This window comes from Panthera uncia, chromosome X (genome assembly GCF_023721935.1).
Source record: "Panthera uncia isolate 11264 chromosome X, Puncia_PCG_1.0, whole genome shotgun sequence".
Taxonomy (NCBI): Eukaryota; Metazoa; Chordata; class Mammalia; order Carnivora; family Felidae; genus Panthera; species Panthera uncia.
Genome location: NC_064817.1, coordinates 89,955,794 through 89,968,976, shown reverse-complemented (window position 1 = coordinate 89,968,976; position 13,183 = coordinate 89,955,794). Strand labels below are relative to the sequence as shown.

Genomic DNA, 13,183 nt, shown 5'->3' with positions numbered 1-13,183 from the left:
TAAACAGCATGAGACAACGGGATGATGATTGGGAAAAAAGATCAAATTGAATGCATATCTCAACATGTACAAAAATAAACCCCAAAAGGGTAAGAGATCTAAATGTTAAAAATGAGGAAAATAAGCGTGATTTACTATCTAACCTGAGCGAGGGGCAAGAATTTTTAACAATGACTCATAGAAATGTAGAAATAAAGTCTGACTAGCAAAATGAACTGGAAAAAAATCATTCTGCATTGCAGAAGCACCATACACTATAGCAAATAGTAAACACAGAAAAAAATTTTCATTTATAACATGCAAAATGTTTATCTGTGATGTCTAAAGAGCTATCGAAATTAAGAGATAAAAAGATCAAAAAAAAAGCAGGAAAATGAGCAAAAGATACACTTGGCAAAAAAATAATTTAGCAATGGCACTCAAACATATAACAAGTTCAATTTCATTCACCATAGAGTAGATACAAATTAAAACTACAAGGAGTTGGGGCACCTGGGTGGCTCAGTCGGTTAAGCATCTGACTTCAGCTCAGGTCATGATCTCACGGTTCATGAATTCGAGCCCAGCGTCGGGCTCTCTGCTGAAGGCTCGGAGCCTCTTTCAGATTCTGTGTCTCCCTCTCTCTCTCAACCCCTCCCCACTCACATTGCCTCTCTCTCAAAAATAAATAAACATTAAAATTTTTTTTAAAAATAAAACTACAAGGAGTTAACATGTCTCACCTATTGGATTGGCAAAATTTTTAAAGTTTGAAAATATAGTTTGTTAGCAAGGCTTTGGGGAAACGGGGTCTCTTACATGGCTGGTAAGGATGAAAAATGGTTCAACCCCTTACTAATTGTTATGTATACTTTTACCTTTTGATAGATCAACTCCCCTTCTAGGAATTTTTGTTGAAGTTAAATTTCCAAAAACATGAAACACATACAGGGTGAGAGGGAGTGAGTGGTATGCACATGATTATTTTTGGCGGAATTATCGGTAATTACAAAACAGTAGAAACAACCTTAAATGCTCATACTACACAGGGCATTGGATAAATAAATTATGACATATCTACCAGTGCAGTATTAAAAAAGAGAAGAAATGTGGCTTTTAAATGGAGTGTGTTGGCCATTTTCATATTTGGTTTTACATTTACCATCTTGCTATGAGTTGATATAGAGTGGTTCCGGGACCTACTACTGAGTGAAGGACATCGACGCGTTAACATGTATGTAGCATTTTGTCTTTTATATAAGAAAAGAGGGACAACAATATATGTGGGCTGGTTTCTGGAAAAAATAAACTCCAGAAATACACTCGACAAATGAGTGAATGGGTTAGCCAAGAGATAGAGGAGAGAGTGACATGTCTCTAAGTCACTATACTATTTGTGTAGTTTTGACTTTTGGAACATGATATATTTTTAAAATTTTTATTTTAATTCTAGTTAGGTAACATTCAACGTTATATGAGTTTCAGGTATACAATCTAGGAATTAAACAGTTCCATATGTCACCCTGTGCTCATCACACAACAAGTGCACTCCTTAATTTCTGTCCCCTATTCAACCTATACTTCCTACCCACGTACCCTTTGGTAACCATCAGATTGTTCTCTATAACTAGACATATATTTCTTGCTTTGACTCTCTCTCTCTCTTTAATTTTCTTCCTTCGCTTGTTTGTTTTGCTTCTTAAATTCCACATATGAGTGAAAGCATATGGTATGGAACCTGATATTAAGATTTTACCTGTTGAAAAACAAAGTCAAGGTAAATCAATATTGAGTGTATACAGAAACCGAAAACTCCCGAACTGTAAACAATTGGTAACAAAAGAACCACACAAAAGAAAAAAATTCAAATGAATCCAAGCATTCTGAACACAATGCTTTGACTACATACCCTTGGTGGGAAACATTCTGAAGAGAAAAAAAATAATTGTAGCAAAATTTTTTAATTTTGTTTTATTTATTGTACTGGTATGAGGCTAGAAATTCTGAAATGAATTTGTTGTATTGTAGGATTTAAAAAATATAAATAAATATGGGGTGCCTGGGTGGCTCAGTCGGTTAAGCGTCTGACTTCAGCTCAGGTCATGATCTTGTGGTTCGTGAGTTCGGGCCCTGTGTTGGGCTCTGTGCTGACAGCTCAGAGCCTGGAGCCTGCTTCGGATTCTATGTCTCCCTCTCTCTCTGTCCCTTCCCCATTTGTGCTCTGTCTCGCTCTCTCTCTCAAAAATAAGTAAACCTTAAAAATTTTTAAAAATATAATTAATAAATAAATAAATTGATGCTTTTGGGGACCACGTAGCCCACAGTGAGAAATATGCAGACTGATAAGTAATTAGGAAAGTACCAGAAGAATCCTGTGTTACTGGATGGGGATGAAAGGCATAGACATCTAAGAGCAATAATGTCCTCATAGTCATGACCATACCTGGGTTCCATATCTTGTTTTATAAAACAATTGACCACTAAAAAGACCAAGGGTTCCTTGTCTGAGAGGACTGATTTCAGAACTGGGGCATGGAAAGTAAAAGGTGAATCTGACATAATTCATGTCAGAAAGTAAGAACTGATGGTACATGTTAAAAGGAGTTCTCAAAAAAGAGTCCAGGCCAATTTGAGGACCAAAAAAATTTAGTAATGACTTAAGCTATACTGGCTATAAAAGAAATCAAAAGTGTTTACCAGTATGAATAAATAAATACAAAAAGTGAGACGGAATCATAAGGAAAATTATCATTTTATAATCATATAATGACAAATGACTTAGGGAAGAATTATCAATGGATTCTAAGTCTATTGGGTCAACGTTTGTTGGAAAAGAATTTCTTAATTTCCAAATATATGGAGATTTTTCTGGTTATCTTTTGTTAAACATTTCTATCTCGTTTGAATTTCTGCCAAAGAATATACACTTTATGGTTCCAATACTTTGAACGTTATTGAGGGGCATCTGGGTGACTTAATTGGTTAAGTGTCCAACTCTCGGTTTCGGCTCAGGTCATGATCTCACGGTTTGTGCGTTCAAGCCCCGCGTCGGGCTCTGTGCTGAGAGCATGGAGCCTGCTTGGGATTTCTCTCTCCCTCTCTCTCTGCCCCTCCCCAGCTCGCTCTTTCTCTCTCTCTCTCTCTCTAAAAAAAAATAAATAAACCTTGAAAAAATTAAAAAAATATTTGGAATTGATTGACAGCAAAGTATACAGTCAAGTTTGATAAATATTTCTTGTTTAAATGATGGGAATACGTATTTTTCACTTTTCAATGAATTCAGCTTTGTTCATTGCTCTCATACAATTATTGAAAAGGGTTTGTTAAAATTTCACACCATGATTGTAGATTTGTCTACTGTTCTTATAGTTCTGTCCCTTTTTGATTTAGTAATATCGAGGCCATATTATTATACACATACAAGTTCATCATGCTATGTCTTTCAGATGAATTAAATCTTTTATCATTATGAAAGAAACTTCTTTCTTTAAAATATTTTATTTTAGTGAAAAGTCTATTCTGTCAGATTATTAATATAGCTCCACAGTCTTTCTGTTGGTGAGTGTTTGTGTGGAATACATTTTTCTATTTCTTACTTTCCTTATGATTTATATATGCCTCTTATAAACACATAGGTGGATTCTTTTTTCAAACCCTGTCTGACAATCTTAGAATATTTGGTTCCATTTACAATTAATATAATTACTGATATATTTGGTTTCAATCCTGCGATCTTAGTACTTGTTTTATATTTTTCCACCTGATGTGTGTTACTTTTTCTATCTTTTATTGCCCTGTATTGGATTCGCTTTTTTACTCTATAATATTCCTCTGTAAATTTGGAAAACACTCCTTTTCTGTTAGTGAATACCCTTGAATGTACAAGTTATACTTTATTCATCAAAGCTTAATATTAAAAATCCTTTTTTTCATTTCTCCTGGACAATGCAAACAGTTTACTTTCAACCTTTCTTACTTATGTGCTATTGTTTTGTGCATTTTAGTTCCATACATATTCTAAGCCTCAGAAGTCACAATTATTATTGTTTCATACAGTTAATGTTCCTCATATTTAACCACCCATTTACCATTTGCTCTTTTCTTCAGGGATTCATTAAAAAAATTTTTTTTGAGGGGCGCCTGGGTGGCTCAGTCGGTTGAGCGGCCAACTTCGGCTCAGGTCATGATCTCGCAGTCCGTGAGTTCGAGCCCCGCGTCGGGCTCTGTGCTGACGGCTCAGAGCCTGGAGCCTGTTTCAGATTCTGTGTCTCCCTTTCTCTGACCCTCCCCTGTTCGTGCTCTGTCGCTCTCTGTCTCAAAAATAAATAAACGTTAAAATTTAAAAAAAAAAATTTTTTTTGAGTATAGTTGACACACAATGTAACATTCGTTTCAGGTGTATAACACAGTGATTCGACAGTTACCATTTTCATTGTCCTTGTTTCCTGATTCACTTTTTGTCAGCTCATCGACGTTGTCATTTTGACACCTAGCTTTCATTGTTGCTGTTGCCAAAGCATTCATCCATCTTCTCAGGGCTCCATTGAAGTTGATCTCCTGATTTTTCTGTCTTTAAAATTGATTTTTTTCTTCTTTTTTTTCCTGCAATGGTGTTATGGTGGGTCTAAAGGTTGGTTTCTTTTTATTCATTCTTCTTGAGACCTGTTGAGCTCTTTCAGCGTGAGAATCAGTTTCTTTCTTCAATTCCAAGAGCCATTATTTCTCCAAATCTTGCTTTTCTGCCTTGCAAAATTCTTTTCTCGCCTTGTAAAACTCTTCTCACTTTGTACTGTATGTCTATTCTTAGTCTTTCTTCTCTCTTTTGTATCCTTCCAATTCTTTTTGCTTCATTTATCACAATTTCTTCCAATCAACCTTCAATAATGCTCTTTTTTTTTAGTTGTGTCTAAACTGCCTTTGAGTTGTTAGGTTTTTGTGTTATGCCTGGGCTCCAGATTTTCCGGTTGTTTCTCCAATCTTCAGTGTTCCTGTTTATGGTTTGTAGTTTCTTGCTGAACTATTTCATTTCAGCGTGTAATTTTCATATGCATAATACAAATAGTTCTTTAAAATCTATGTGTGGTAATTACCTTGAGTGTCTGTGAGTTCGTTTGTATCATCTTTTATTATGTTGTAGCTGATTCATGTTGCCTTCTCTCTTCATGTGTCTGTTTATCATTGTATTCCAGTCACTGGAACCGAAAAGTATTAAAAGAAATCATGTGAAGGGTAGAATGTTTTGTTTTTTTTTTTTTTTGCTATACCAAAAAAATTTAGAAACATGAAAAAATATGAAAACATCTTAACCCCCTTTTCAGGATTCAGATTTCTATTGGTTACCCATGTCAAGGGTGATTTAAGCCTGGCCCATCCTTATTTCTAGAGTAGAGACCTTTGGCATCCTAAAAATAAGCTCCGGTGGGTTGACCTTGCCTGCTCTGTATTCCTGGTTTGGATGTTCTTTGCTTGTGAGACGGTGAAATTCGCTTCTCAACACATCTTCAGGTTTGGAAATACATCACTGGCAATGGTGACTCAAAAGCCATAGTTGTTCTTCTTGGATTTCTGTCTTTTTCTGGATCTCTCACTATCTTATTAGCTTCTCAATGCTAAGAGTATTTTTCCCATATTTTTTGTTCTCTTTAACACAACTATTATTGCAGATTATGCACGTGTCAGTAGACGCTGATGCCCCTAATCCTGTCAGTTAATTTAGCTGTACATTTCCTTTGTAAGCACCAGAAGAGTCGGCATCTTTTTAGATGAGCTCTTTGGAGTGGAGGAAGTAAAAATCTGCTAGCCTTTGAATATGTAGGTCAAATTGTGTAAACAGATTCACTTTTTATCTGGGAGAAGTTTTCTTGCTTTTTATCCAAGGGTGTGCATGTGTGTGTTCACCTGCAATAGAACGATCTTAAAACTGAAATTTATTTTATCAATAAACCCAGAGTCAAAATCTTTAGAGGATATCTGTGAAGACCGTATGGATGTCTTGATCGTGTTATGAACTTTACCAGAATCTTTCATAGAAACATAACTTTGAGGAGAAATTATTTAATGAGACACTAAATGTAAGTTCCAACTGGAAGAGGAGGGAAACAAAAGGGAAAAGTAAAAAAAGAAGATTGCAAAAGCCCTTACATTCTAATTGGTTAAGTTTTGTGACTTGAACATTAACGTTGTTAAGGCATTTGTGAATATCTCAATCATGAGCCATAAGATGATCATTTCTCTCACTTCAACTTCCCCCAAATCCTTAAAAAAAAAACAATGGATTTTTTTTTCGTATTGTATAACCAGAATCTAAGAAGATATTTAAAAACAGCGACATAGTGTATTTTAGGTCAATTAATGGCATAAATTTAGACATGTTTCCTTCATGAAGATTCATGTGACACTATTGATTTTGCCACTTAAGAAGATAGGAAAGAATAAAAATATTAAGGTTAATGTTCTGTGATAGATTGATCTTTTCCAAGATTTAAATGCTACATTTTAAAAATTTAGATGACCAAATATCTCTGTCATCTTCAAATCGTTTTAAATGTCTCAAAAGATTTTGCATCTGTGTTGCGGAATTCATTGGCATACGGGTGCATAAAATACTTGAGCGGCATAAATAGAAAGTTCACATTTACATATTAGCATACATGACATTTCTTTCATTATTGTTAACCTAAATATCAGATAAATAGGTTAAGAATAATTCTTAAATAGAATCCCGATTAAACGCAAATGTTACCAGTCGACGTCTGTTCGTTGTTCACAGTACATAATCCGAAAGTATTGAGCATAGCCGCTGCAATTCTAATGGCCAAGAACGTTATTTACCTATAGAAATTGCCCAAACAATAGCAATCTTCATGATGGCCTTAGTCCGCGAATTGAAACGGCTATGCTCAATAGGATTACGTATTGCTACATACCGATCCAGCGAGATAGCACAGAGGTGCATGATGGACGCTGTTGAAAATAAAACATCCAAAGAAATCCAGACGGGGCACAAATACCTAGGTAGTGGCCAGACATAATCTGAAAGAGAAAAGAGAGAAGACAAGAACATATTATCCAAATTGAAATGTCTACAGTCTTACATTTTAGTCTATTTCTTTCCTCTCATAAGCTACGCTTTTTAAAGTAAAGTGGAATTTGGCTAACATTATTTTCCATAGGAATGATGATGATGACAGTGATTATGTCAATGCCTTCAGTGCTACATACATTATTACTTTTTAAATGTTGTTAATGCGTAGTTATTTTTGAGAGAGAGAGAGAAAGAGAGAGAGACAGACAGCATGAGTCGGGGAGGGGCAGAGAGAGAGACACCAAATCCGAAACAAGCTCCAGGCTCTGAGCTGTCAGCACAGAGCCTGACGCGGGGCTCGAACTCACGGACCATGAGATCATGACCTGAGCTGAAGTTGGGCGCTTAACCGACTGAGCCACCCAGGCGCCCCCATACATTATTTTTTATTGTGATAAAATTTATAAAGTCTAAAGTTAATCATTTTAAAGTATACGTTCCCGTGGCATTGAGTACGTTTACAGTATTATACAAGCATTGCTTCTTTCTAGTTCCAAAACATTTCATCCCTCCAAAAGGAGACCATTATTCACTAAGCAGTCACTCTCCACTCTCCCCTCCCCCCACCCGTAACAATCTAATCTGCTTTCTGTCTCTATGGATTTGGCTAATCAGGATATTTTATATAAATGGAATCCTACAACAGGTGCCTGGGCTTCCTTCACTAACATACTGTTTTTGAGGTTCATCCATTTTGTAGCATGGATCAATACTTTATTCCTTTTCATGGCTAATGTTCTTGGTTGAGATGTTTTTGATGCTGTTGTAAATAGAATCGGGTTTTAATTTCCTTCACGCACGTTCATTGCTAGTATGTAGAAACTGTAACTGCTTTTCGTGGGTTAAGCTTGTATCCTGCAACTTTGTTAGTATTTAGTTTTGTGCGTGAGGGTTCATTAGGATTTTCCATTTATAAGACTGTGTCATCTGTGAATAGAGATAATGTTAGATATGCTTTTCGAATTTTCCATTGCATTTATTTTCTCTCTTGCTCAATTACTCTATATAGAATTTCCAGTACAGTATTGAATGGAAGCAGTAAAAGCAGCCGTCTTGTCTTTTCTCTGCTCTTAAAAAAAAAAAAATCTTTCATTCTTTCACTATTAAGTAGGATGTTAGCTGTGGGTTTTCATAAATGCCTTTGTCATGTTAAGGAAGTTTCCTTGTATTTCTAGTTTATTGACTGTTTTTATCATAAAAGAGTGATGGATTTTGTCAAATGCTTTTTTTTTTGCATCAATTGAGATGATCGTGTGGTTGTCTGACCTTAATTCTATACGTGATGCATGATTTTTATATGTTGAACTATCTTTGCATTCCCGTGATAAATCTCACTTCAGCATGGTGTATACTATGATGTTATATTTAGTTTGCTAGTATTTTGTTGAGGAGTTTTGCATCTATATTTATAAGTAATATGGGACTATGCTTGTCTTTTCTTATAATGTCATAATCTGGCTTTGATATCTGGATATTGCTGGTCTCATAGAATGAGTTACAAAGTGTTCCCTCAATGTTCTATTTTGTAGGAGCTTGATAAGAATTGGTGTTAATTCTTTAAATGTTCAGTAAACTTTGTCAGTGAAGCCATGTCGTCCTGGATTTCTTGTTCTTGTTTTTTTCTCTTCTCTATTTTGTTTATCTCCATTTTAATATTTACCATTTTCTTTCTTTTGATAGTTTGGGTTAAGTTTGTTATTCTTTTCTAGTTCCTTACAATCCAATTTCATTTGTAATTTCTTCTTTGATACATTGGATATTTAATAGTGACTGTGGTGTTTAATTTCCACATATTTATGAATTTGTCAGTTTTCTTCTGTTATTGATTTCTAGTTTCATTTCATTTTGGAGAAGATACTTCAAATAGTAATATTAAAAAATGTTTTAAATGTTTATTTATTTTTGAGAGAGAGTGAGCAGGGGAGGGGCAGAGAGAGAAGGGGACAGAGGATCTGAAGCAGGCTCTGTGCTGATAACAGAGAGCCCAGTGCGGGACTTGAACTCATGAACCATGAGATCATGACCTGAGCTGAAGTCAGATGCTTAACGAACTGAGCCAGCCAGGTGCCCCAGTAATATTTAAAAATGTCAATGTTTGTTTTGAGACCTGATACATGATCTATCCCAGAGAATGTTCCTTGTGCACTTGAGAAAATTGCTGTTTCTGCTATTGTTGGATGGGGTGTTCTATATATGCCTGTTGGGATTAGTTGCTTCATAGCATTGTTCAAGTCCTCTGTTTCCTTATTGTTCCTCTGTCTAGTTGTTCTATTTATTCATTATTGAAAATGGGATATTCACGTCTCCAAGTGTTATTTTAGATCTGTCTTTATTTCCCTTAATTTTTGTCAGTTTTGCTTCCTATATTTTTTTGCATCTGTTGTTAGGTGCATATATATTTGTAATTATTATATCTTCTGGATGGTTTGAACTTTTTATCAATATATTATGTCCTTCTTTGTCTCTCAGAACAATTTTTGTCTTAAGTTCTATTTTGTTGGATACTAATATAGCCACCTTGCCTTTTTTTTTTTTAACGTTTATTTATTTTTGAGACAGAGAGCGACAGAGCATGAACAGGGGAGGGGCAGAGAGAGAGGGAGACACAGAATCTGAAACAGGCTCCAGGCTCTGAGCTGTCAGTACAGAGCCGGTCGCAGGGCTCAAACTCACAGACCGTGAGATCATGACCTGAGCCGAAGTCAGACGCTTAACTGACCGAGCCACCCAGGTGCCTCACCACCTTGCCTTTTTTTGGTTACTGTTTACATGGAATATCTTTTCCATCCTTTTACTTTAACCTATTTGTGATTTTGAGTCTAAAATGAGTCTCTTATTGACAGCATATAAAGAAAGGTTCTTTTTTTTAAATCCATTCTGGCATCATATGTTTTTAACAATTCTGCTAATCTTTGTCTTTTAACTAGACAGTTTTGTTCATTTACATTTAAAATAATTACAGCTACAGAAGGATTTATTTCCATTATTTGTTATTTGTTTTTATATGATACATACCATTTCCCCATAAATTTTTCTGTTATTCACTTTATTTGTGATTAATTGATTTTTATAGGGTAACTTTTGATTTTTTCTTATTTCTTTTTCTGTATATTAGTTTAGTTTTTTTTTTAACTTGGGAATTAAAATGAAAACCTTAACATTCTAACAACCAAGTTTTAATTAATACTAACTTAGTTTCAGTAGTATACATTTTGCTCTTTTGTATCTCTTTCTGTCTTTGTTATTGTCACAGATTACATCTTTACACATTGTGTGGCCGATAACGTACATTTATAACTATTTTTTTTTACGTATTTGCTTTTTATAAAAAGACAATAAACCAAAGGAGTAATCCCAAAGCCAAAAAAGAAATAAGAAGGTAAGTGATCTCATTAAATTAACATATATGAAAAGATGAAGGACCGTAGAAAAGTTTAAAAGTTACCACAGTTCATTTCATAAAACAATATAGTGTCAATATCAAAACCTACAAAACACTGAAAAAAATGAGACTAGAGACAAATAGCATTCGTTGATACAGATTCAAAGTTACAAATAAAAATTAACAAATCGAATACAGCAAAGTGTCAAAGCAATAATACATCATGGAAAGACAAAAATTATTTCAGGAATGCAAGAGCAATTCAATATCACAAATATCTGCCAATATAATACTTTATATTATCTTTTGTATAACATTTTATGATATTTTAATAGATATTGAAGAATAGTTTGATAAAATAAGGAAGCTATTCCTAATTAAAATTTTCATTATATTGTGATAAAAGCAATCCCCTTAAATTGTATAATTTACTCAAAACCAATAACAAATATTACAGACAATAATTCAGCAAATACATTTCAAGTACATTAAGTTCAGAAATCGGACAGGACAGAAATTTACAGATAAAGACCTTAAAGTAGCTATAATAACCATACTCAGTGACGGAAGCGTGGGTGCTCTTGAAATAAACAGAAAGAGGACATCTCAAAAAAAAAAAAATAGAATTTATAAAAAGCACCAAATGAAAGGTTTAGAGTTGAAACAACATATAATACCTAAAAGAAGAAAATCACTGAATGGTCTTAATAGATGAAGGGAGATGACGGATGAAGAGTCATTAAAACTGAATATAGATCAACAGAAATTATCCAAACTTTAGAAGAGTGAGAAAAAATGGAAAATAAATGAATATAATAGGGACCTTTGGGACAATATGTATAGTGTAATGCTTGTGCCATTGGACTCTGAGGAAAGGAAAAAAATGATATGGAAAAATATTTGAAGAAATAATGGTCTAAAACATCCCATATTTATGAAAAAAACATTTACAGATTTAAGAGGTTCTACCAAACCTAAATGATTAAACTCAGATAATCATGCCTAGAAACATCATAATCTGGCGAAAATAAAGATAAAGCAAAACAGCTGAGGTAGCTGAGGAAAATGACTCTTTTCCATGTAGGGAGCAATGGCTTGAACAACTTCAGATTTTTCATCAGAAATCATGGAGGCCAGAAGGCAATGTAATCATAATCCAGAATTCCATAGCCGGTGAAAATATCTTCAAAAAAATGAATGTGAAATAAAGACATTTTCATATGAGAGGAAACAAGGAACTGATTGCCAGGAGACTTGCTTTAAAAAGTGCTAAAAGTCATTCTTCAGAAAGAAAAAATTAGATGACAAGAAAATTTGTAAACTTCAATAATGAATGAAGAACAACAGAACTGGTAAATAATCTGGAAAATATAATAGAGTATTTTTCTTATTTTAGGTCTTTCGAATATATGTGACTGTTAAAAGCAAAAATTATAATATTGTCTGAGGAGGTTCTCAATGGATACAGATGTATCCCATATTACAATAAAAAAAGGGGGGGGGGAAGATAAAGGGATCTATATAGCTATAAGGTTTTTATATTCACTTGAAATGATAAAATAGTAACTGTAGGGGAATTGTGAAACAGTAGGTATGTATATTTTAATCTGGAGAGTAATCACTAAAAAAAACTGTACAAAGAAATATAGTACAAAATCCAATAGATCAATAAAAATGGAATACTAATGTAAAATGCATAAATGCCAAAAATAATTCAGATATATGAAAAAAGGAATAAAAAAGAGATAAATAGAAAACAACAAAATAGTAGACATAATTTCCAACTAACCAGTAGTGACACTAAATGTAAATGGTATAAAGTATAAATTGTATCAATTTAAGGCACCAGCCACGTTGGATTAAAAAGAACAAAAATAAATAGGACCCAATTATATGATGTCTATAAGAAACCCTACAAGTTTGAATATGATGATATAAATAAATACACAGTAAAAGGATGGAACAAGATACACAATGAAACAGTAATCAAAGGACTACTGGAGTTATTATATCGATATCAGAGTAAATTTCAGATCAAATAATATTACTAGGAATAACAGAAACCATTTTATAATGATAAAGTTGTCAACGCATTAAGAGTATGTAACAATCCTAAACATTTATATACCTAATAAAAGAACTTCAAATTTCATGAAGCAAAAAAATAATAAAAAAGAAAAAAACAAATCAAAAGTATAATCACATTTATACTTTGAGATTTCACCATCCTTTCTTCAGTAATTGACAAAAATAGGCAGAAAATTTAATGATGTAAAAAAACTGAATAGCACTAACAATGAACTTGACTAAATTGACAGTTATAAAACACTATACAACAATAGGAGAATACACATTCTTTTCAAGAGCTCATAACAAATTGACCAGAAAAGACCATATGATGGGCCATAAAATAAATCTTAACAAGTTAAAATGATCAGTATGATGCAATGTAGATTCTCTGACCTTAACACAATTAACCTAAAAACCAATAACAAAAAGTTATCTTGAAAAAGTCCAAGTATTTGGAAATTAAACAACACAGTTCTGCAAAACTCATGTTTCAAAGAGGAAGACTCAAAGTCAATGAAAAAATAATTTGAACTAAATGAAAATTTAAAAAAAAAAATAGGTCACAATTTGTGTGATGGTGCTAAAGCAGTTCTCAGAGGGAAATTTCTAACATTAATGGTTTATTTTAGAAAAGAAGAAAATCTGAAAACCATGATCTAAATTTCCAT

General features: G+C 33.6%; 1 protein-coding gene across 1 annotated transcript in view; it reads right to left on the bottom strand.

Moving 5' to 3' along the window:
- Positions 1-13,183, bottom strand: part of HTR2C (5-hydroxytryptamine receptor 2C) — a 155,100-nt gene that overhangs the window by 55,671 nt on the left and 86,246 nt on the right. The window contains exon 3 of the mRNA XM_049644207.1: positions 6,811-7,011. Coding sequence (XP_049500164.1) covers positions 6,811-7,011 — 201 coding nt within the window. The remainder of the gene's footprint in view (positions 1-6,810; positions 7,012-13,183) is intronic.